The sequence below is a fragment of the Phalacrocorax aristotelis genome, chromosome 10 (assembly GCF_949628215.1).
Source record: "Phalacrocorax aristotelis chromosome 10, bGulAri2.1, whole genome shotgun sequence".
Classification (NCBI taxonomy): Eukaryota; Metazoa; Chordata; class Aves; order Suliformes; family Phalacrocoracidae; genus Phalacrocorax; species Phalacrocorax aristotelis.
Genome location: NC_134285.1, coordinates 12,880,466 through 12,905,645, shown reverse-complemented (window position 1 = coordinate 12,905,645; position 25,180 = coordinate 12,880,466). Strand labels below are relative to the sequence as shown.

General features: G+C 43.1%; 2 protein-coding genes and 1 long non-coding RNA gene across 5 annotated transcripts in view; 2 read left to right on the top strand and 1 right to left on the bottom strand.

Moving 5' to 3' along the window:
• Positions 1-2,801, top strand: part of LOC142062637 (uncharacterized) — a 94,885-nt gene extending 92,084 nt beyond the window's left edge. The window contains exon 5 of the long non-coding RNA XR_012662518.1: positions 1,620-2,801. This is a non-coding gene — a long non-coding RNA (uncharacterized LOC142062637). The remainder of the gene's footprint in view (positions 1-1,619) is intronic.
• A 1,339-nt stretch (positions 2,802-4,140) lies between these two features.
• NUBP1 (NUBP iron-sulfur cluster assembly factor 1, cytosolic) lies at positions 4,141-9,949 on the top strand. The gene is made up of 11 exons (XM_075105307.1): positions 4,141-4,229; positions 4,319-4,420; positions 4,531-4,667; positions 4,879-4,947; positions 5,474-5,506; positions 6,345-6,435; positions 6,794-6,948; positions 8,041-8,151; positions 8,276-8,378; positions 9,100-9,183; positions 9,779-9,949. The coding sequence occupies exons 1-11, from the start codon at positions 4,196-4,198 to the stop codon at positions 9,829-9,831; spliced, it is 972 nt and encodes a 323-aa protein (XP_074961408.1). The 5' UTR covers positions 4,141-4,195; the 3' UTR covers positions 9,832-9,949.
• Positions 9,950-10,757: 808 nt separating this feature from the next.
• On the bottom strand, positions 10,758-23,808 carry TVP23A (trans-golgi network vesicle protein 23 homolog A). 3 transcript variants are annotated; one of them, XM_075105308.1, is made up of 7 exons: positions 23,562-23,808; positions 23,408-23,487; positions 17,890-18,034; positions 16,856-16,945; positions 13,293-13,418; positions 11,507-11,636; positions 10,758-11,101 (listed from the first exon to the last, which is right to left on the bottom strand). In XM_075105308.1, exons 1-7 carry the CDS (start codon positions 23,568-23,570, stop codon positions 11,040-11,042), a joined length of 642 nt encoding a protein of 213 aa, XP_074961409.1. In that variant the 5' UTR covers positions 23,571-23,808; the 3' UTR covers positions 10,758-11,039. The 3 variants fall into 3 exon arrangements, with proteins under 3 accessions (XP_074961409.1, XP_074961411.1, XP_074961410.1); XM_075105310.1 differs by having other exon boundaries at positions 17,998-18,034; positions 23,562-23,727; XM_075105309.1 differs by having other exon boundaries at positions 10,758-11,420; positions 23,562-23,700.
• Between the last annotated feature and the right edge of the window lie 1,372 nt (positions 23,809-25,180).

Sequence of the window (25,180 nt, the reverse complement as noted above, 5' to 3'; positions counted from 1 at the left end):
AAAAATGTTTCTGAAATCCAGTGCTCTAAAATTGCAGTGACACATCTTCTGTGCCAAGAATTTTTAACATAAATAATTCTTTGTAATTAGGCATTGTATTTCACTATCCTAAGAGTCCTTAAATCAGCACAGATTTCTTCTAGGTTGAATGCAAGACAATTGCCATTGCTTCTTCTTCTCCAGATATGCAACTATGAAACAGCTTGTTAACCTTTTTTTCAACCTGGAGAAATAAAATATATATGTATACACATGCATTACATTATAGCATATCTTGTCTCAGAAAGCTAGCATGACATTATACGCCAGCTAAAAAAAGTAGAGGTAATTTTAATTAAATGGTCATTGTAAGTTAAATTTATCTTCTCATGGTGTTTAAAATATATACAAACGTAAGTGCTAACTGTCGGGAGGTGAGGTACGGGCAGTGCAGCCACACACAGTGGACAGGCACCAGACTGGGGTGTATAAACAGGATAAGGTTGGTACTGCAAATGCTCACACACAAAAAAAACTTTCCTCTTGCAGTAACTGATGGAACTAATTCTCAGCCGCTGCCCAGGAGGGTAAAGTTACTCCTGAGCATGAGATTGCAAGAGCACCAGCAGAGTCCACCGCTGAGTTCAGCCTGACTCAAACACTATATAAAGCCTATTTTTTGCCCAAATACCCCTGCACTAAGAGCCCTTGCTGGCTCAGAGGAACGGGGCCACTGAGGAAGAGATCTACTTTTCCTTTTTGGTGCTTTTTGTGGGGAATGTTCTATATAACCTTGGGAACAGGAAATGATCTGTTGGCCCCAAAAGAAAAAACATTTGAACACATACCTCAATGTGTCTAAAATGTGGAAAGCCCTGCTGACATCAGTGAATCTAATCCATGTGTTTGAAAGGAAGCACAGACCTGAAGTGCTGTACTGAGCTGTGGTCTAAAACAGAGCCAAACTTTTCTTAGGGAAGGTACGGTATAAATTTCTCAGATACGTCTCACGGGCCAGTTCCTCCCACCCCAGATATTCGAATTTGCTTAAACATTTGGATCTACTTCCACATAACATTTTTTTCATTAGTTTCCCATAGAACATAATTCCAGAGCAATAAGCACAGGAGATGTACCGGTATCAAGTGGTGATGAGCATTTACCTGAGGTAAATATACTTGAAATGGAAAATGGGCAATAGCCTATTTATTAATGACCCAAAAAGAGGGACAGAACTCCTCAAGTACCTTAACCAAATGCAGTTTAAGATTTTTTTTTTTTTTTTTGTAGGTGGACAGTCAGTTGCTCAAAAGTTTTTGTGGTTCTCTTTTTTTCCCCAGTGTTCTTTCTAAAAAGCTTGCTGTTGTTGAAGTGGAGAGTGGTGGAGAGCGTTCATAAAAAGATAACTTCGCGGTATTTTTCTCTCAAAAAGACAGGTTTAACACTGGGGTGTGCTGGCACCTTTCCAAATACTACCAGATACTCTTTTCTGTATGTTGTGTTTCCAAGGAGAGACCACCTGAAATAGTAATTTAAACACTTGTATATGAAAACAATCAAGTTTTAGGATTAATCAGTTAGAAATGGAAAATCTTGAGACACCTGACTGTGCTCAAATCAGAAAAATACTCTTTTTACAGCACCCTCAATCAAAGCAATGTCAGGAGTCTTTGCAAGCAGGAAACGTGCTGGTTCGCTCACAGGTCTGCCAAAACCACCGCCCCAACCTGCCTTTCTCTCCAGCTTGAGTTACCACCAGTTGTTTTTAAGCGAGAATTCATGGGCCCTGCCTCAGGAGTACGTCAGTCTGTCTCACAGGAAGTTACCACGGCAAGAGGGACTGTTGTTTCAAGGCTCATACCTGTGACGTGCATCTGCAGAAGAAAAACTGAAAACTTCTTTCACGGACGCAAATGTGCTGCCTGTGTTTTTCCAAAGTGAAGCAGTCAGAGTATTTAATGCCTTTTTCTGAACACCTGAGTTTTACTCATGTAACAGCCGTTACAGTCATGTAACAGATGGCTGTTGCTGCATCTACAGTGGTTGGGAATCTGCGCTGTTTTAATCATAACAGTATTGCAAGAACTTTATACATAGGTAGTGGGAATATGAAGGAAAGGTGAAAAGATTGTAGAAGACCTTGGAAAAACATTTTCCTCCTCATAACACCAAACATGGTTCTGTGATTTAGTGCTTATTTCTACGTAGATTGGAAGCATTTTGAGGCAGGAATTGTCTTTTGCTGAATGTTGGGAAGGTATCCCCTGCTGGGGATTCTCAGTTGGTCTCTTTAGGTGGTTCAGTTTTACACTTGCCACTTACACAGCTTTTAGTCAGGTGTACCGTCAGCTTGTGCTGGGGTGGCGAGCAGCACAAGGAACAGTCACACGTTTACAATCTGTAATTCAGTTCTCCAGCTGTGATGTTACGAATGGAAGAGAGGAGAAGGCCGTGCTCAGGAACAGCCCCAGGAGGGACAGAAAGGGAGCAGTGATTGGGATAAGGTGGCTGGTAATAGGGTCCAAATCTCATCACAGGCTGGTGCACACTCCCTTGGTTTGGAAAATTAATTTGTTATTACTTCATTAATTTTTACATACCACTTACAGTGGCTATCTGATTGCTCAGAAGTTGATTTGCCAAGTTAAGGTAGAATAATCTTCCAAATGAATGTACCCATTAAATCAATAGAAATTGTCCACCAGCAATTAATGTATTCACAACTGCTATGAAATACAGCAATGGCATGACTGTACTGAAATGATACACAATGTCCTAGGTGTGAAACTTCGGAAACACAAAAGTAAAGTGTATTAATCTGTAATACTTTCCTTGACAGCGATACAATACTGTGGTATGAACTAAGTTGACCCCACCACTTGAGTACATCTCCTTCAAGTGGCTGGCCGGGTGAGCGGCACAAACCCCGCACGGGTTAGCTCTGGGGAAACGCAGGTGTCACTAACATCCAGGTGTTGGTGCTGAAATGGCTTTGTGGCACTACGGACAGTTGCTTCTATCTCATGCAGTTCTAGTGGAGAAATGTCAATGTAGCTGGGCAGTCACCAACCATATGAAGTTTCACAAGGGCAAGTGCTGGATTTTGCACCTGGGGCACAACAGCCCTGGATGTACATACAGACTGGGGAATGAGAGGCTGGAGAGCAGCTCTGCAGAGAGAGACCTGGGGGTGCTGGTCAACGGCAAGCTGAACATGAGCCAACAGTGTGCCCTGGCAGCCAAGAGGGCCAACCGAGTCTTGAGGTGCACCAAGCACTGCATTGCAGCCAGTCGAGGGAGGTGATTGTCCCGCTCTGCTCTGGTGCAGCCTCACCTCGAGTGCTGTGTGCAGTTTTGGGCACCACGGTACATTAAGGATATAAAGCTACTAGAGGGGGTCCAGAGGAGGGCCACAAAATTGGTGAAGGGTTTAGAGGGAAAGCCATATAAGGAGCAGCTAAAGTCACTTGGTTTATTCAGCCTGGAGAAGAGGAGGCTGAGGGCAGACCTCATCATGGTCTGCAGCTTCCTCACAAGGGGAGGAGGAGGGGCTGGTGCTGATCCCTTCTCTCTGGTGACCAATGACGGGACCCGAGGGAAGGGCAGGAAGATGTGCCAGGGGAGGTTTAGGTTGGGTATTAGGGAAAGGTTCTTCACCCAGAGGGTGGTGGAGCACTGGAAGAGGCTCCCCAGGGAGGCAGTCACGGCACCAAGCCTGACGCTATTCAAGAAGCACTTGGACAAGACCCTCAGAGACATGGTGTGAATTGTGGGGTTGTCCTGTGCAGGGACAGGAGTGGGACTCGATGACCCTTGTGGGTCCCTTCCAGCTCAGGACATTCTCTGACTCTGTGATTCTTCCCGGACGTGCTGCTGCCAATAACGAATCCCGCGCAGGTCCCTCCGGTGGGTGGGCGCCAGCTGGGGCGAGGGCCGGTGCTCCCAGCTCGCGGGAGGGCTGCCCGGCGAGCACGAGCCCCGCGCAGCGGGGTGCCAGCAAGGCCCCGCTCCCCTCCCAGGGCCGGGAGGCGCCAGGCGGGTGCCTGTAACGCAGCGCCCTCAGCGGCCGCCCCCCCCCCCCCCCCGCCCCGGGGGCGTCCCCTGGCGGCGTCCCCTGGCGGCGGCGGCTGCCGCCGGCCCATGCGCATGAGCGCGCGGCTCCCTCGCCCAGCCCCGCCTCTTCTCCACCCGGCGGAGGTGACGCAGCAGCGGGGCAATGGCGGCGGCGGCGGAGGGGCCGCGGCCGGAGGGTGAGGGGCGCGGAGCGGCCGGGCGGGGCGGGCGGGCCGGCCGCGGCAGCCGCTGGCCCCCGCGCTCCAGCTCTCGTCGTTTGTTGCAGACTGCCCCGGGACCGGCAGCGCCCAGGCGGGCAGGGCCGCCGCCTGCCAGGGGTGCCCCAACCAGAGGCTCTGCGCCGCCGGCGCCGCCGGCCCGGACGCGGGTGAGGGAGGCCCCGAGGGGGCGGGGCGCGCGGAGGCGCGGGGAGCGGGGCCTGCCCGGGGGCGGGGGCGGGGCCCGGCGGCGGTTGACGGCAGCCGTATCGCCCCGCAGCGGAGGCGGCGGAGGTGCGGGAGCGGCTGCGCGGGGTGAAGCACACGGTCCTTGTGCTCTCCGGGAAGGGCGGCGTGGGGAAGAGCACCTTCAGCGCCCTCCTGGCTCACGGGCTGGCGGCGGACGAGGCCAAGCAGGTGGGCGGGGCGGGGCTTCGAAGGCGGGAGGTGGCGGGTCGTGGGGCGGCGGTGCCCGCGGGCACGCCGCGGGTGGGCGCCTGCCCTCTTCCCTCGATGGTCTGAACTCGCTTCCCGTGCGCGACGTTGGTTTCCTCTCGTGCCTTGGACTTCGGAAACGGCCCTGTGCGAGCCTGACTCCAGCGGGGTGCGTTGCTGCTTTGTTTTCCAGGTTGCTCTGCTGGACATAGATATCTGCGGGCCATCGATCCCAAAAATGATGGGTCTAGAAGGAGAACAGGTAAGTGGATGCTGGAAGATGTCGTCTAAAGGATTTCTCCTCAATTTTTCATTAACATTAGGGTTTTGTAGACTTAAAAGCTTCTAAATGGACAGCTTATTGGGAAACTTGTGTGGCAACAGAAATAAAGGAGGTGAGCTGGAGAAGCGCAGCATAATTTAGTTCATAGAACAGTTCTCTGCTTTTAGGGTGACCAGTTTTGCAAACCAATGTTTGCTGCATATCGGCCACGTATCTGTGACTACTCAAGTAGTGTTAGTGTGATGCTCTGTACCAGCCTTAAAATATTTTATATAACTATAAAGCCATGGGTGAATTTCTTGCAAAAGGGGTTGAACAGTTATCATTCACTTATTAATGGTGATCTGGCCCTCCTGCAGTTTTTAACTCAGCTGCTCTAATAAAGCAGAATTGTACCTTTAGGCAGGGTATCACCAGGGTTCACCCAGTTTTGACTTATGTTCATATTTTAGGTAACATCTGTATTTATTTCTAAGGTACTTTTATGTATTGCTTCAATTTTCAGGTTCATCAGAGTGGGTCTGGGTGGTCTCCGGTGGTGAGTTGCCGCAGCTGTTTCAGAAAGTTTGTTGGGTTTGTTTGGGTTGGGCGCTGCCTTCTAAAGCGAAAAATGAGTGAGGCAGGAGCAGGGGGTACTGCTGTGAATTCTTCTAATGATGTGAATATCCATATTCTATAGAATTTATAGATTTTTTTATACTTTATTAATAATTATTATATTGAGTAATGAATATTAGATGATTCTATATAATCTGGATATAGGCTATATAGATCAGAGTGTTAAATATCTTTTGTTAATCATAATAACACTACATTTCTAAAATAGTTTCATTATTTTAAGTATCTCTATTACCAACTTTCCTACTATAGTGTGGGCAAGAAATATGTTACTTGATTTCATTATTCATGGTTATCGTGCAGCTGTACAGTATGTCACCTTTTCTGTGAGAGATAAAAAGTATCTTACACCCAAAAAAAAGCCTCATTAATCTTTAGAAAATGCTGGGAAAATTTTGCAGGAGTGTTGGTTGTATAAAGATCCCATTTAGTGTGTACACTGTTAAAAAGACAGCCTGATGCTGAGAGGGAGAGCTGCTTTTATCCTTATGCTGTCTCCAGCAATTCCATAAACCGCTGTAAGCCGTACTTTAGCTGGATTTTTTTCAGTCTGAATGTAGTTGGTGAGTGTTGCACAAAAATTGTGGTTTTCAATGCCCTCTGATAGAAGAGAAGCATAAGGTTCTCTGCCTTTATTTTCTTAATGTCTTCCCCCTGCCCCAAACTGCTTTTTCTGTAAAACCTGCATTTAGAGTTGGTTTCTCTACACCTTCTTTACCATTCTGTAGCTCTACTGAGTTTCTCTACTTCTCTCTTAGTATGTTGAAGAAAACTTAGGTGTCATGTCTGTGGGCTTCTTGCTTAGTAGTCCTGATGATGCTGTCATCTGGAGAGGACCAAAAAAAAATGGTAGGTATCAAGTGTTTTCAACAACAATTTCTGTGCTTGAAAGATTTAATATTGTGAGCTTCTTTGATTAATAACAACAATATTTTATAGTAAGCTACAGGAAAAAATGAGTGAACGGTTACTTATTTTCCATAGCTGACCATATTCATTTGAAGAAGCCAGAAGGTCAAATGCTGTATCGGGTTGGTTTGGGTTTTTTGTTTTTGTTTTTAAAGCCTTGGCAAAATCAGCATTTCTGTACCTAGGCTGACAAGTCAGAAGAATCTGCATACCTAGATTACAAAATTTGAAGTAGACCGTAAAATTTGAAATACAGGGAGGTGTTTTTTCTCTTCCACATTCTTATCCTGTCTTCTAGGGTTGATCAAACAATTTCTTCGTGACGTGGACTGGGGCGAAATCGACTACCTGATTGTAGATACACCTCCAGGAACATCAGATGAACACTTGTCTATTGTGCAGTATCTCAGTGCGGCGCACATAGATGGTGCTGTTATAATCACTACCCCTCAGGTATGAGGACTTAATTTCCATTGATAGAAGCATCGTGGCAATTAAAGCCAATCCTTGGTTTAGAGCCTCCATTTAACTGCAGAGAAATGATGGTACAGAATCTAACTGTGGAGTTCCTTGGTTTGTGCCTACAACTGGCTGATTTATGAGTTGGGTGCCCCAGTGGAGTAGGGGATCTGAGCAGGTCACTAAACCGCTGAGCAGCTCACAACCAATAGCCGTGCGGTGAAGGGAAATGCAGTATTGCACTTCATTCTTTGAGATGTTCACATCATTGCAAATTTGTAATTTACTCACCAATGGCGTAATGTTCAGAAGTCAGCAAGAAGTACAGTTTTTAAGCAATAAGATTTGCACTGCCTGACACCACATGAAGTAGCCGGTTGCCTCCAGTAGGCAACTTTGGGCTGTACGTTTTTTAAAAGAAAAATCAGCCCCTGGAGAGCTGAAACTCCAGATGCATGAAATTCAAACATAGGGTTTAAAGCCTGGTTTGGAAAGCAACAGAAGATCAAACTGCAGAAGACACCTGGTATTTCCACAACAGCGGAAAGTATAAAATGTGAAGTGAAATGTTGGGGGAGGTATCAGACAGGTGGTGAGGGATGGAGAAGGGAACAGGAGAACTGAATGAGGTCAGGCATAGATGTGAAACACCTGAGAGGATGATAAGCTATTTGAAATTTAATGTGAAAAGAGATAACAAGCCTAAGACCGATGGTTCTTGACCTTGCCAGCTCTATTGAGAATGCCAAGGGTCTTTCTGTAAACTGAAGATGTGAAAAAGTTACATTTAAAGAACAAAAGAGGTCAGATTAGTATAGGAGATAAGACAAATATGGCCGAATCTTTACTAGAGTCAAGTCAGATTTCAAAACAACCACACTCAGTAGGCCAGAACTGTCATACCTGTTCTGTTCCTACTCACAGAATTGTCGTTGGAGCACGTAACACAGGTTTATGTTCTTCAAAATACAAAGAGCGGTAATAATTCATTATGAACTTTCTTTAAAATAGCTGTAAGGGTGTAACTTAATGGGTTCAGCATCAAAGCATTATAGTCAAAATAGCAGTGTTTCCTAATATTTGTAGGAAGTATCGCTTCAGGATGTTCGGAAGGAGATCAACTTCTGCCGTAAAGTGAAACTGCCAATCATAGGTGTTGTGGAAAATATGAGTGGCTTTATATGTCCAAAGTGCAAGGTAACACTATATGTATTTTACAGCATTCTTTTTATCTTCACATTGTTTGTATATAAAACACTGCTCCAAAATTCGTTGTTCTCAGAATTGCAGTATTTTAACTCTAATTTTCACGTTGTCCTAGAATGAATCTCAGATCTTTCCCCCAACTACTGGAGGGGCCGAGAAGATGTGCCAGAACTTAAATGTCTCCCTCCTGGGTAAAGTGCCTCTAGATCCTCAAATAGGTAAAGTTAATGCATCGCACTATGTTTAAAAGAAGTTTTTCCTCCAATACTGATGCTATTACTGGAAAACCCGGGTTTGGACACAGGTAAATTAGAACATTAAACATTTTGTTTGTTAGGTAAATATCTACTTTTAGATACAACATTTTTTTGCATCAAAGGTTACTGGAATTGCAGTATAAGTGCAAGGATAATTTCCTTAGTTTGAAACTTAATCTTGATTAAGATTAGATTATGCATCTCTCCAGTTGTACTTTGAATATGATTATACGACGTGTCTTTCTCTTTGGTGTAATCCCCTGGGAGGGCAGACTGAATAAAATCATAACCGCTATGCTATGAAGAATAACATCTTGTAAATGTCAAGCATTAAAACTAGTGCTTTAACTTCACTGTTACTGGCACCACCCAAATTCTGTTGTGGATAGTGAGCTGGCTTGGTTCCTTGCGCACTAGTTATTAGCAATTAATGCTTGATCTGATTACATCAAGGAACAGGTCAGTTCTTCCAAAATAATGACTGAATGATTCTGCTAATAGTATTCATTTGTAAAACTATAGGCTGTAGTTCTAGCTGTATTTCTGACATAAGGACTTCCTGAAAGGAATAGATGCAAGTGGCTCTTTGGAAGGGTATAACTGGTAGTGGGTTAAGGGTAAAATAAAGAAAAGTTCATCTTTTCCCGTTGCTTTGCTTTCATGTTTTTCCCTGTCATTCAAGGAAAAAGTTGTGACAAAGGCCAGTCTTTCTTGTCTGAAGCACCTGAGTCTCCAGCTACTTCGTCTTATAGGAATATCATTCAAAGTAAGTCTGAAAATGGCTGTGCAAATGAATCTTCTCAGTTCTGAGCACTCTTGCAATATATAAAGGTGCTAAGCAGAATTACATTACTCTGCCACAAATAACAGAAACAGCAGATGTGTATAGCAATTGTGAAAGTAACAGATGCAAATACTAGGTTCACTTCTTCAGGGCAGTTATGGCAGGCTTTTAAAGTGATAACAAAATTGTATTTAGTAACTGGTTTCAATGTTTGGCTTCAGTCATTAATTTTCAGGAAAGTGGTGTGTGTGTACTTGTTCTCACAGGAGAGGAGTTCTGAGGTTCTCAGGCTGGCCTGGCGAGGGGTGTCCACTGCAGTCGAGTGCAGTACAGGTGGCTAATTATTGCTTCCACTTCTAATTGTAACTGCACGAAAAAACCCATACAAAAGTACCTAAAGAGCCGGTGGTGTGCAGTTTAAAAATAAACAGCTGCAAAATTCCTAAAGCCATTTTCACTGTGATAAAGGCCCAACTTGTGATGTTTGTGCCAACAGGGTACAGAGTGATGCAGCAATAACTAACTCCCGATGTGCATTGGAAATATTATTTATATTACTTTTTTCCTGTCTTTACAGGGATTCAGGAATACTGTGATCAACGCCATTACCAAGAAGAAAAGATTATTTAATCTATTAATGGAATAAAAATGTAGTTCATGTTTAATTATAGAAAAGTAACTTATGCCTTGATTTAATAGAAGGAATGTATTCTTCTTGTATATTGCAAATAAATTCTTAATATAACTGTTCTTGCCTTAGTTCTCCATAGTTCAAGATTCTTGTAGTTCACAGGTGGTCTCAAAGCTTGCTAGAAAGCTGTAAGACTGAGTCATCTGTGTTACGTAGATGCAGTCTGCATCCCGTGTCGTAGTAACCTGATAACCTGAATACGAAACCTCTGAAGATGCATATACAAAATTTTATTTAGAAAGCTGCATATAAAATATGCTTCACTGACACTGGGGCGTTGTGTCAAATGTACCTACTGTGCACATGTAGTAGCCTTTCTCCTGCCCAATGTGCTAGGATGAATTGTAACGCCTGCTGTCTCTCTCTCTTACTGAATAACTTCATTCAAGAATCCTTCCTTTCAGTGCAAAACATCTATATTTAGAGCAAATTCATTGTGGTATTGTCTGCTTTTTTTTTTTGTAATTACCAATTTCAAAAAAAACCTACTAGAGTTTAGGCAAGTTCATTACAGTACAAGTAGAATATTTCATTTATTACAGGTATCTGAATAAGATTAATGTATTTTTACTTACACATAGCTGGCTGCTTCACACAAGTACTGTGTGAATGTGCTACATGACTTTTGTTCTTTCTTCTACCCAACCCTACGCCTGAACACTAAAAAATAAGGATTCAGTATCTTTAATAAGAGGCCCTGTGTGATTGTAATTCCTCTTTTCAATGAGGAATCAAAGCTTTGAGTAATTAGTGTTGTGTACAAGAGGGAAAGGCAGTTTGATTTTGGTTACTGTAGGTCCAAAATTAAAGAAATAAGCATCATCTTTTGATTACATTCTAATGCTTGGTTAAAATAATCCAACAGTTTCAGGTTAGCTGACAGATTTATTTTTTTTCTTAAAGTGTGCTCTGTATAAACCACAAGCATTGGTTTTGTGCCTATACAATCTGCTTTTTGATGAAACTTTTAACTAAGTAACAAAGACACTGAACCTTTCAGAATCTACAGACTCAAACACAAATAAAATCCTTATTATTTCATGCAGGTGTAATTCTAGAAGAGCTTTACTTCACTACTTTCATATGAAGAACAGCTTTCATAAATGAGTATTTTTACTGCTCATCCTTGTAGTTCTTCCTTATTTGATTATCTAGCACCCGTCTTCCCATGTTCTTCAGTGCAGTCTTCTGAGATTCTCCTTTTCTGTCCTGTAGAGTGACCAGAGGAAGCGTGGGTGCTAGCATAACCTGCTGTGTAGGAATCTTTTCTAAAACGCAGGGAAGAGCATGGTGGAAGCCTGAGGGTTGAAGACAGCTCTCGCAGCTGTGCCTCAGAAGGCATCCCTCCCAGGGTTTAACTTAAAGGACGTTTTTCATGGGACGTGGAAGTAGCTCAGTTGTGAAGCTTCAGCGGGCTTCTGAACTGAGCAAAGTGCCATGGGGCACAGCCCCTCTGAGCGAGTTCCACAAAAGAGGCTTATCGGAGAATCAAGATAGCTCTGCCAGGAGCTGTTTTAGGATCTGAGACCTGGGAAGAGCCAAAACCGACAGCGTGAAGCAGGTCAGTATGTGATACTTCATGGGATGTAACTGACAGACCAACTCCGTACTTACTCTTAGGAACATCTGCTGTGACAAAAATCCTCGAAGTTGCTCTGCTGATGCTTCTTTGTCCCCCTAATTTGCAGTGTATGTAGCCATATAAATTAGCAGTCTGAAGGGAGATCCCAGCTATCACAAGAGCCTGTGGACAAACAGAAGTTCAGCTGGGACAAATATGGTGCGATATATAGACTGTATGTGTAGAATAAGTACACACACATGTGTGTATAGGCATGCATGCTACTGAGATATACATACATGCTATCAGAGGGGGATGTTCCCTCCAATAACAAATGTCCTTCACAGAGCTCCAGTCATGTCAAGCACAATAGTTCCTTTCTACAAAATGCCTCTCCATCAAAACACTAATACAAATGTTGTCTTTCTGTATCTTGAAAGACCCACTTTCCTAAAACCATTTATTCAAATAAGCACCTCTTCAACTGATTCCATAGTCATTTCACTTCTAAGCGTGAGTTGTATCTCAAAATTTCACATCCAGATACATAGCAAACCTGCAGGCTTGTTTACCTGACAAATACCTTATTATATACAATAAGATCATGTAACTTACAGATTTGCAAAAAGCATTGATAGATACAAATCAATATCTAGCATTAACAAGCAGTGAAAATATCTAGATCCTTTTGTGGCACTCTAGGCTTAGCAGAAGACAGAACCCATCTAAATGACTAATGAAATAACCTAATTGAGAGAAACAAAATGTTTCTCTCGGCCTCAGAAACAGTTTCCTGGAAGCTACTGAATTTTCATTTGTGTCACTTGCCTTTTACAAGCACCTGAGCAACCTCCCTCCCGTGCTAGGTAGGGTTCCAGCTCCAACCAACTCTTAGTTTAGCAAACAATCTCCAGTTTTCAAAAAGAAAGGTGAGGCTGTGGAGAGATACTGCTGGTTTAATTTTAACTATTTCTTCCTTAGCTATGCCATTTGCAGCACTAGGAAACAGTTAATGATTTGCAATTGATTCGTACTCATACCTGAATTTCCTGTTTCGTTTAATAACAAAATGTAATCTTGGCTGTTAGTGGCTATGTAGCTGTACATGTCCAAGACACTTCCTTTTCAAACCGAATTAAGAAATTTCACTTAGTATGGCTAGGAACTTGACAAAATGAATTCTATGGTGATTATCCAAGCACTTCATGTTTACAGGGGAAAATATGAAGATTTCATAGACAAAAAGATCTTCATGCAATATAATGGGGTAAATTTCCTCTCCTATTCAGAAAAGTGTGTAATATTTTTCTTCTTTTGTAAAGTGGATGGCTTATAAATACAGTAATTATAAAATACATACTTACAGCTCAATTTACCAAGTTTTTAAGTACTATGATGCTGGTTCTTTCAAAAAGGAACGGTACCAGAGATCTAAAATCCTTACTTTTAAGAGCAAGTAACGTTCAAGTCCCAAGGAGATGTGAAAACCAGCATCACTGGTTCATTTTTTGTCCTTTCTTGTTAGTTTTCTTTGACTGAAATAAGTTGGGGTAACATAATTTCCTACAGTTAAAAAGAAGTCCATAATTTTGCCAACCACCTAAAGTTCTCAAGTTAGATGAAGGAATTGATGTCCAATAACCTAGTAGAAGTAGGGCTAAAAATGACTAATCCATTCTAGAGTGCAGGGCTCCAGTGCAGAAAGCTCCTCTGATTTGTTGAAGCTGTTAGTGGAATTTTTGTACTGTTGGAAAATTTGGTTCAAAGACTGTTGCAAACCTAACAGATCTGGGGTTTCCCTCTACTACTGTTGTCTGTCAGTTGTACCCCGAGACTTACCAGCCATTTCAGCTTCAAGGAGAACAAGGTGCTAAAGAAAAACACTGTCCAAATAACCGGACAGATAATGAGACCAAGCCAAAAGATTCGAGCTTCAGCTTCAGTTGAGGCAGCTATTGTAGGCACCTAGAAGGAAAATTATTGAAACTACTAGTCACAAAGACAAAATCCACAATAAATAACAAATCAGCAGAGGAAGAGGAGTGGACAAAATTACTTCTTTACCTAAATTTCACTTCTTATATATATGGAAGGGAGGCTGAATAAGAAGAGAAGTAGTTTTCTGCCTGCTGCCCTACAGTACATGACAGCCTTTTCTTCTCAAAATGTTCTGGTCTCTGTTCACATGGAAATGAGATAAATATTCCTTTTGTCAATGATAGCTCCCACTAGCACTACAGATGAGTAGTATTTTAAAGTCAAAGTTCTGTTACACTGACAATGCCTGTAAACTTCAGAAACGCTAAGATAACCTTGAAATTAGATGCAGACTTTACCAAGGCCTTAGAGAAGTATGAAACAGAAGACAGTGTTACAAGCAGAACTTCAGTGTGAGTACTTCACTGCCTGTAGTGTAGATTCATCATATGGGCCCTGTTCAGAAATCAAGAGTACAGGGGGAAAAAGTCAGTCCAGTACCTGAAAAGCTATAGTATCTAATGTGGAAACTGCAACGAGCAAACTTTAAAGATCCCCCATAGGGTTTATCAGTTGCTTCCAGCTCAGACAATAATAAAACAGCACCTGTTTTCACACATTTTCCTAAAAGCATGCAGTATCTTAGCTTAACCTAAACCTTGCATGAAGCTTAGTTTTCTATTATGTAAACTTCAATATTGCTTACAAAGTCCACTGATATTCCATAAATTAAGAACTGTGGCTTTGAAAATGCCTCTTCTGTAATACTAGTGTTAGGCACCCCAGCAACTGCTGGCATCTCTCTGAAAGAGGCATCGTTATTCACGGTCCTCCATTTGTGTTCTTCAGAGAGAGCAAAAAACCTCAAAGCAGGCTGCGAAAAGCCCTGGCTGAAGATTGCTTCAGGTCAGCACAACTCCCATGTCTCTATCTACACTGAAAAGCTCATTGGTAACTCCCAACACTTAAGAGAAACTAAAGAAAGAGAATTGTTCGGAAGGTTCTGATCTTTTCTAGGAGACCAGGATTCAAAATCTCAGACCATTCAACCACCACTAGTGCTAGCTTCTGAAATACAAGCTTCGCAAGTGGAAAAGAAAACCCTATGGACTCTTCCACTCTGAAAACTGAAAAGCCTTTTAGTTCATTTTCAGAATCTTGATTTCTCCATGTAAAAATAAGACTCACTCCATCCATCTATTCATCCTGAAGCAGACAATGGCACCCAACTTGTAAATATGGTTCAGTTATTCTAACTTACCTAAGAAAACCCTGCAAGATACAATAATTACAAGGTATCTTTAATTTTTTCATGTACCCCCTAAACTAGTGATGTTGCAGAGGTCCAGATAATAATGTTCGATATCTTCATAATTTAAAAAAAAGCCTGATGTTTTGAGTCAATAAAAGGGTTTAATCACCTGTATCCCAAATTACTGACAAATTACTCAACAGTGACATTGTATTAGCACTATTTAGGAGGAAAAAAGTCAATACGCCTGAGAACACTGCACCTAAAAGAGGTAGTTAACTTGATGAGCAAGATTACAAAAGGCTGCAGTCATTCCAGAGAAAGGAGGGGGGTGTTGTGGTGTTTGGAATGCAAGTGTAAGATTTACTTTTCCAGCAAACCTCAGCAGAAGATAGGATTTCAAGGGTGATCTTCTGTTGCACCAGCAGCACGCCAGGAATTAGCTGCTTATTGTTGGTGAGTAACTTAGTATATTTCTAACATACTTGCATAAAGGAAGGTATCTTAAAAAACTGCTAGAGGACTGGCAAAGGAAGCAGGGAATGCTTGACTCTGGAAAGTCAGGGAATTGTATTTATTCTAGGACCTTGCTATGATAAAGTATTTATCATGGATAAGGCATGACAAAATATGATCTACTCTAATTGCATGTTGCTTCTCGTGGTACTATGATTTTTACATTACTCAAGCTACCCTTTGCCAGAATTTTTGGAAGACTTTGTACTTCTAGGCTAGATTTAATGAACTGCAGTGGGTGAACTAGGCTTGTTTATTTTACAGTAATGTTGAGTCAGGAGGTCATTTTATGGATGACATTTCTTTGAAGTCCTAAAAAAGCTCTTGCTTACTGTCTTAATGAAACTAAGAAACTCTTTGCTTTCATGTAGGCTTGCCTATGTTTTCTCTTTAGGTTTCACTTAAATTACAGGAAGACCGTTAATGTCTGTTGTCTTCTTAATGGTGTGCAACCCCACTCTGCCAGCTGCGCTTCTGCTTGGCTGCGTTCTCATTGCAAACGGCCACGGGGCTGCTAGAGGGCACTCCAGGCCCACCCAGTCAGAGTATTTTACACGTGGCTCGGTACCCAGGCTGTGTACATGCCTAGATTTGCCTGCAAGTAATGACCTAGTGAGTAGCACTTCAAGTATTGTTCTACCAGGCTTTTGCCTGAATGGGGCTGTAGGTAGAACGTTAGCAAGTGAAGGCAAAAACCTGCAGTCTTGACTCTGGCAGCGATGCCAAGTGCCATTTTATTGCTTTTTTTGCTCAGAGTGCTTGGGGGAGCACTAACAGTACCAGAATGCTTTGTCATCTGGGTTCTATTCCCCACTATATTCACGACCATGGTTCCAGGGGAGGGCCATAAAGATGATCTGAAGGGCTGGAGCACCTCTCCTATAAGGAAAGGCTGAGAGAGTTGGGGTTGTTCAGCCTGGGGAGACCTTATCGCAACCCCTCAGTACCTGAAGATGGCCTACAAGAAAGAATTTTTTTCTACAAGGGCATGTACTGATAGGACAAGGGGTGATGGCTTTAACCTGCAAGAGGGTAGATTTAGGTTAGATATAAGGACGAAATTCTTCACTGTGAGGGTGGTGAGGCACTGGAACAGGCTGCCCAGAGAAGCTGTGGATGCCCCATCCCTGGAAGTGTTCAAGGCCAGATTGGATGGGGCTTTGAGCAACCTGGTCTAGTGGAAGGTGTCCAGGCCCATGCCCATAGAACTAGATGATCTTTAAGGTCCCTTCCAACCCAAACCATTCTATGATTCTAAAAGATTCTTTTTTCAAATACTGAATTCGAACTATTCAGCATTGCTTTCAACATAAATCCTTCCTGAAGAGGATTCAGCATTGTGATTAATTATGGGTAGATGTGTTTATTACAGGATATTCTCACCAGAAACATTTCATACCAGTAGTACTGTGCTATGAATACTTATTCTGCTGATGCATATGGTGACAATGTTGCGAGACCAGTTTTGTTCTGAATGCTTCCAGGATGTGACAATCTGGTGCACTTGCAACTGAATACTTAATTTTCTGTAAATGCTGGATAAAAAGTAACTGTTACAAAGGTGCTCTGTTTGTAACTTCATTTGACTTAGTATCAGCTTTATAGCCTTTCCTATGGATTCAGTTTGTCCTGTGGCTACTTTCATCAGCATATTTACCCTTCTTGCTTCAAATATCCAGTGGCTTTTTCCATCTTCATCAATCTGGTTCCACCAATGCAAACCAACCAAGAGTCTTCCTGTCACGTTCTAGTGACAGAAACAATTGTTTGCGTTAATGAGTTACATAATTCACTGTGAGACTAACATTAAAAAAAAAGACAAGCGTGTCTGAAAATAATTCTTTTACCAAATATTAAAATTAGTTCTAAAAGCTGTGCCAGATTGAGCACAACAACCATAAGATTTGGATGAGTTACCACAAATTTAGAGGCCTGTTCTCTTCTTCTAATATGATAATTAGCACAATAACATTGATTTAGGTAAGAAATTATAAGATGTATCTTTTCTAAGTCAGTTGGAGAAGCCCCTGATAAACAAATTTCCTCAGTAAGAGAACTGTGAACAAAAACACACTGAAGAAATGGAAGATTAATTATAGGCAAGTATGCTGCATGGAATCAAGCAGACAAATTAAGAAAATATTTCTGCATCTGTATGAACACTAGAAGTTCTCAGTATACTGGAGATGCATCAGTGCTTCACTTCTACAAACCAAAAGCCGTGTTCCACATGTGGAGCCCTGGGATTCTGGGCTGGCCAGACCCACCTGCCTGCATGTGATTAGAGCAGTGGTGCTGTAGCTGGGCTCCCAGGAGCCTTCTGCAGCATCTGCATGCTGGGTCTGGGCACAGTACTGCAGCTTTGGGCGTCCTTTGGCAGCCATTACTGAAAGCCATTATTAGTTGATTTCTTTTTTTCTTTAAGAGGAAAAGCACACAAACAAATCTACCTATGGCAAGGCAATTTTCTCACCATATTAGTAGCTCCCATCAGCCATAGAGGACATGGTGATAAACAGTAACAGTTACTAAGATATGTAAATGTCTTAATTAAAATGGGCTAGACATTTAATAAGTCAACAGACCACAATGTTTTTGTCACTTTTGCCAGTATACATATTTCTCTTTTTTTGTTTATTCAATGGCAGACAAAATACTTTCAAAAGTAACTACTATTCAGGGTCATCTTACCTTAACTGACCAAAAGTCAAAGGATAGAAGGAGGAGAATAGTGACAAAACAGGCAACAAAGCTGTTGCTGAACCAGTCACAGAACAAGTAGGTAATAATAGCACTCACTCGGAAAAACAGGTGGAAAAAGGTGGCCAGTGGGTGCCTAGGAAAAAAAAAAAAAGCACTTAAGAAGTTATGGGATAAGAAGGAATGTTACAGTATTTGTTAACCATGTATTATAACACAACTGTATCTAGTCTGTCATGGTATTTTGGTTTGTAGCTGCTATTTGATAATGCAGATAAACATCAACATATTAGATAGTCAATGGTATTTCCAATAGCCAACCTTCAATCTAAAGCTAAAGGTTGGATTGTACTGTTTGTGTTAAAACTTTCTGAAAAAAAGAACAAAATCTAGAGTCTTTCACCAGTTTGTTTGGTAGTGTGTGAAGGAATTTAGTGGTTGTGTTCAACATTGTACCCTAAAATCCTCACTGTTTAATGAAATAATCAGCATTGCAAGGCACAAGAGAATTGAGACAGACCTTATGCCTTTCAGAACTGTTCTGAAAACAAGAACAGGAACTCTGAAACTAAAAAGAAAAAAAATAAAAAATAGCTGTTGGGTACGAGACAAAATGAACTTTCATGTGTAATGTCTGAAACCAAATGCTTCCTTTTACAGAGGGAGTACAACTTGGGAATCTAGCGGTTCTTATGAATGTTCATTAACTTTACTAGATATTTGTGCTTTGCTCATCAAACAAAATTAACTGTAACAAAACAAAGGGAAATTTCAGTGGAAGAAGTACCTATATGGCACAGAACATTGGTCTGTACAGTAAGACAGGGTTTGGAGAATGCTATAATGAGCACAGTACAATTTTCAGGGTAGTATGCTAAGTACAAAGACTTATTCTGTACAGTTGTGTTAGTTAAAGCAACAATTAACTAGAGGCTATTGCATTTAAATAACTTCTTTCCTTAAAGCTGAGTGACTAAAACTGGTTTTCTGAATAAGATTAAGTCAGCGATTGTCTCATTAAGCTCCTTTACATCTATAAACAATTAACAGTAGTATGGCCTAGGTCGTAATTAACTATTCAACTATAAATTTATTATTCTATGATTGTGTAAAATAAAATATACATAATATACACAATTAAAACTGTTAATTATAAACTTAAATTATAATTAGATTTAAATTATAATTTATATTTATATTTTTATTGTAATATTCTATAGCTGTTTAACTGTTCTAGTAATAATCTATTCTATAATGGCAATATTGTGCTTGTGGTACCACACACACAGCTGCAGAAGCAAGAATGATGCACAGCTGTAATTTATATTTACTACTGGTCATGCCATGCTAACCTCAAACTTTCCAAAAACTACTTCTGACCTAAAACTAAACATGTGACATTTTAAGTGAAAGGAGCTTTTTCTGTCACAAGCAGATAAGTGGGTGGTGTGGAGGGAATATTGTGAAGTGCCAAAAACAGATAGTGTCTTGCTACAAGACTTGATCTTGTTGAAGATGATGTAAGAGTTCATTACGTAAGTGGTATTTTGTGTCAAAACAAGCTATTCATAGATCACAACCCTAAAGCACATCAGGGTAGGCCGAGCTTTTATAACTAGTTATAAGTGTGTTTCAAATGTGAAAGTAAACACTACTTTTCCAAAGTTAATATTGGAAGTCATGTGATGGCTTAATATTTCTTTGCTGGATCTGTTCCAATATCAAACCTTGGAGGGTGTTTACTAAAAAAGCACATAAGCAAGAGGCTCATTTATTACAGTGCTAAACACTTTATTGAGACTATGGATTATCAGTCCTCTCACAAGGATATGGCTAGCCAAGCCAAAGATACAGACTACCAGGTTCTTGTCCTCAGGGACAAATATGGAGATATATAAAAACTTGTACCTCATTCTTAGGACAACTCTCTCAATCACAGAAAATGTCCACATATTTATGCTTAAAAATAAAATCCTGAAACTAATGGAATCTAGTAAATAAACTGTTCACTTCCTCACTTAACAGAAGAAATGTGTTTTCTTAACTCACAGCCATCAGATGAAACTTTTAGCTCCTATCATACACAGAATTTTTAATATGGAGATAATCCCAAATTTTCTTTTAAAACCTGAAGTTAAACAATCTGCATCCTTTTCGAAACAAACAAAAAAGCTTAAGTGAATCTTTTTATATTGAATTCAATTGTACTTTATAAATTTAAAACCTAATTTCCAGAATTATGATGTCATTAAGAAATCATTGAATAAACTAACATGATTTCTTGTACTAACAGAAGATAGTCCAGGCTTTAGTTACCTTTATTTGATTTGAAAGCAAGAAAAAAAAATTTCATGTTTTAAAGTTCTGCCCTGGCTCTGCTTGGCATACATTTGCTCCTGAAAGCATAGTAACCCACTTGCTTGGGCTTTTAGTTATCCTGTTGCACCTAAACATCCATATAGTATAGAACTGGAGCCTTGAGGCTAAATGATCACTATTTATCTTGTTACAATAACCTCCATTCAGTTTGCAGGCATGATGCCTATTAGGATAGGCCTTGAGCTGTTATGAATTATAGAATGTCCTGAGCTGGAAGGGACCTGCAAGGGTCATCGAGTCCAACTCCTGTCCCTGCACAGGACAACCCCACAATTCACACCATGTCTCTGAGGGTCTTGTCCAAGTGCTTCTTGAATAGCGTCAGGCTTGGTGCCGTGACTGCCTCCCTGGGGAGCCTCTTCCAGTGCTCCACCACCCTCTGGGTGAAGAACCTTTCCCTAATACCCAACCTAAACCTCCCCTGGCACATCTTCCTGCCCTTCCCTCGGGTCCCGTCATTGGTCACCAGAGAGAAGGGATCAGCACCAGCCCCTCCTCCTCCCCTTGTGAGGAAGCTGCAGACCATGATGAGGTCTGCCCTCAGCCTCCTCTTCTCCAGGCTGAATAAACCAAGTGACTTTAGCTGCTCCTTATATGGCTTTCCCTCTAAACCCTTCACCAATTTTGTGGCCCTCCTCTGGACCCCCTCTAGTAGCTTTATATCCTTAATGTACCGTGGTGCCCAAAACTGCACACAGCACTCGAGGTGAGGCTGCACCAGAGCAGAGCGGGACAATCACCTCCCTCGACTGGCTGCAATGCAGTGCTTGGTGCACCTCAAGACTCGGTTGGCCCTCTTGGCTGCCAGGGCACACTGTTGGCTCATGTTCAGCTTGCCGTTGACCAGCACCCCCAGGTCTCTCTCTGCAGAGCTGCTCTCCAGCCTCTCATTCCCCAGTCTGTATGTACATCCAGGGCTGTTGTGCCCCAGGTGCAAAATCCAGCACTTGTCCTTGTGAAACTTCATATGGTTGGTGACTGCCCAGCTCTCTACATTGTCTAGAGCTCTCTGCTGGGATTTAGCATGATTTTAGTTGCGTCCCATATTAAGGAATCAAATCAGGTTGACCCTAAGGTATACCACTGAACCACAGGAGATTCATTCCCAGTACCTGCTTAGAAGTGCCACAGCAGCACTGCAATTTATACCTCGGTCTGGTACTTCAAATATATCTAGGCAAATTTTGCACAAACAGGCTCTCTGGCTCGATCATCTTGGGTTACTTGGCTAATGTGAAAAAAAGCTATCATGTGCTCCTAACTGTTCCAGAACAAATGTGATACTGCAAAGATGGTGCAAGTCATCTTTTTCCTAACCTTCTTATGAAAGTAGCCACTAACTAAATCACTATCCACACAACTTTTGCTTTTAAGGAGAACTTGCATATACCTTGGAGTACCACAAAAGCACAACTTGTCATAGGTTATTCAAATTCTAATCAAGTTCAAGATATATGAAATTGGGATAAAGCTAAAGACAAATATTGGAACATGTTGGTATACACCCTCTAATAAGACGACAAAATTTTGTGGTACATGGGTGTGTTCTGGGCTTGTTTGGACAAGATTCTTCAGAAATATAGAAACTTCTGTGTGAACAATGTAAGGAGTTTCATTTCTGTATTCTATAGCAGAAGATTTTTCAGTATAGATTATCTTTTAGTATTGTCGTAACGAGGGCAAGATAGATGAGCAGTCTCTAATGAAATAAGTTCACAAAGTGGATCAATTAATAGTACAGTTTAGTGATATTTTGCCTGTCTGTATTATAGGATAGCATGAACCCGTAGCAACAGATCTCTACAGTAAAATAACTGGTGCTGTGGACCTCCTACAAACATTTCAGGGTGGTTTCACTTCATTCTACTGGTGTCTCGTCCAGTCGTGTAGACTGAATCTGCGGCTCGTGCATTCAAGTTACACTCCTAAGCTGTATTTCCCAATTTAGTTTAATTCTTTAGGCTGTGTTCTCCAAGACTGGACGAAAATATAAACCTTCATTTAAAATGTGTGCTCCTGCACAGAAACAAAGTAACTCTGGGAATGTTAATCTTGTGTCATGGCTGACTTCGGTTGCAAAGTCCAATGCACTGGAAGGGCAGATATGCTTCATCAGACACTAGTAAAACAGAGTAATTGTATTGTAAAGCTATGTGATTGCTTATTCATCTGTCTGAGAAAACATCTGTTAGGTTTAACATCTCTTATTTTCTTTTGTTTGTGCGTACAAGAAATGTTAACATTGTAACGGACCAGAGTCAATTTGGGCAGGGTGGAAGGGAAGAAAGCAATACAAATCCAAGCTGATTATACACATTATTGATGAGTGCATGCATATGTATAATTCCTTTTGACGCAAAACTTTTCTTTTGACAGTCTTTGACTGCAGAGTCTTCGAAAGCCGCTGATGGAACAACAGCTCTGTCGCCTGGGACTTCAGTGTGGACAGAGCTGCAGAGTGACACATCTGGTAACATAAAGGTAGACTGCTTAACCTGGCAGATGAGATGGATCAATGGGTTGGGTTTTCTCAGGTAACAGCTACAAGGATAAGATATAGTATACTCCACATAACATCACATCCTGTGGTAAGAAAACATGGCAGTTTTATGGCATATAACTTGCTGTTTCCCTTCAGCCAGGTGTGCAACGCAATGCCAGAGCGCTCTGCTGCACAACTTGTTTTGCTGAAGATCAGAGCTCTCCCTGCTCCAGCTCTTAAAAAAAAAAAAAAAAGTTTGGTTGGGGGTTTGGGGTTGGTGGGGTTTGTTTTGTGGTTTGGTTTGTTTTTTTGGGGTGTGTGTGTGTGGTATGTTTGCTTTGGGTACGTAAAATTCCAGTTTCCAAGGGCAGGGCGATGCCGAGCCTGCCGAGCAGCCGGGCCCGCAGCTGCCAGAGCTGGCTGCCCGGCACGGAGCACCCGGACCGGGCTCCCGAGCCGCCCCGGGCAGCCTCCTCCAGCGCCTAGCCACCCTCCCTGTAAAAAATGGGAATTAAGTGTTTAAATGGAGCTCCTGGTGTTTCAGTGCGTCGGTGCCGCTGGAGCAGCCCGGGCCGCCCGGGCCCGGTTACCTCAGGCGGGCGCCGAGGCCTCCGCGCAGGGCCGGCCCGCTCCGCCCCGCGCCGGTACCTGATCTTTGCTCCCCGCAGCGCCAGCTCCTCCTCGCTCCCGAAGTCGAGGGACACATCCTCGGTGTCGTCCACCAGCGCCTGCGGCGGGGAGCCCGTCAGCGGGGGGGGACGACCAGGGGAGCCGCGCCGCCGCCCCCCCCCTCCGCCTCTACCTGCTTCATCCTCCGCCGCGGCCCGCCCGCCCGCTGCCGCGGCTGGCAGGGCCCGGAGGTGCCTCAGGGAAACGGGTCCGGGCTGCCGCCGGCCCGCGAGCGGCCCACGGCGGGCCCTGCTCTGCCGGGGGCGCTGGAGCGCGGGGCTCCTCCTCGGCCTGAGGCTGCGGCCGGCTGCGCCTGACCCGGGCCGGGCTCGACGCTGCGCGGCCCCGCTTACACCGGTGCTAGTGCTGGGGCCGGCGGGGAGGCCTGCCTCCTCCCTCGCGCCCGCTTCCTTTAGCTGCCGCCCTCCTCCCCATCACGTTTAGGCCCTCGGCGGTTGCCTTTGCCGCGGCCAGGGCGGCCGGACGGGCATTGTCCGTGGGTCGAGCTGCGGGCGTGAGGAGCCACAGCCCTCGGTGGAGCCAGAGCCCTTTGTTGAGGATGTCCGCTCAGCTGGCAACGGCTGCTTGCTCGGCAAACACGCCAACCTGGGCAGGGCTTCTGAGGTCTTGTGCCGAAGATAAACCCCAGTAGGACAAAGTAGTGGAGAGGAAGGCGAAGGTACATGCACGAATGTGATATGCACCTGCATGCCTCGTTTGAGGACTTCAGCCTGTACCAACAGTCTTGTCCTGTCAGGGCTGGGCCAAACCCCGGGTGCTGTCCTGGGCCTCACAGTGGCCCCACTGCAGTGCTGCTCTTGGGGGGCAGTCCAGTATGACTGCAATACCGTGCATGCACTACTAGTGTAACGTAGGTAACTCAGCCCTTTAGTAAAAGATTTCTTTTGCTTTTATTTAAATTGCAGATGGATTATGCACTGGAGATAAGGAAGTAAGAAAGTGAAATGAGACAACTGGCACAATAATGGGGGGAAGTAGTCCAGTCAACTAATTGTGAAGTGGAGGATCAAGGAAGACCTGATAAATCAGAGTCATTTGTAGATCTCACTAGGTACTAGCATTAAACAAGCCTGCAAAATAACAACTTCCTAGTCTTCTCAAAGATATCTAACTAAACCAGAATGTACCTGCTAAGTACAGAAATTGCTACGGTAGACATTTCAAAACCACTAATTGGAAAGTAGCTTTGTGTAAGACCTGTTACTAAAGCAAGACAATATGTAATGCATCAGTAGATGAGGGAAATGCTGTGGATGTTGTCTGCCTAGACTTTAGTACTTTGATACTGTCTCTCACAGTATCCTTCTAGAGAAGCTCCTGGCTCATGACTTGGATGGGTGTACTCTTCACTGGGTAAAAAACTGGATGGATGGCCAAGCCCATAGAGTTGTGGAGAACAGAGCCAAATCCAGTTGGTAGCCGGTCACAAGCGGGGTTCCCCAGGGCTCAGTGTTGGGGCCAGTCTTGTTTAATATCTTTATCAGTGATCTGGATGAGGAGATTGAGCACATCCTCAGTAAGTTTGCAGATGACGCCAAGCTGGGTGGAAGTGTCGATCTGCTGGAGGGCAGGAAGGCCCTACAGAGGGACCTGGACAGGCTGGATCGTTGGGCTGGAGCCAACGGTAGGAGATTCAACAAGGCCAAGTGCCGGGTCCTGCACTTTGGTCACAACAACCCCATGCAACGCTACAGGCTGGGGGAGGAGTGGCTGGAGAGCTGCCTGGTGGAG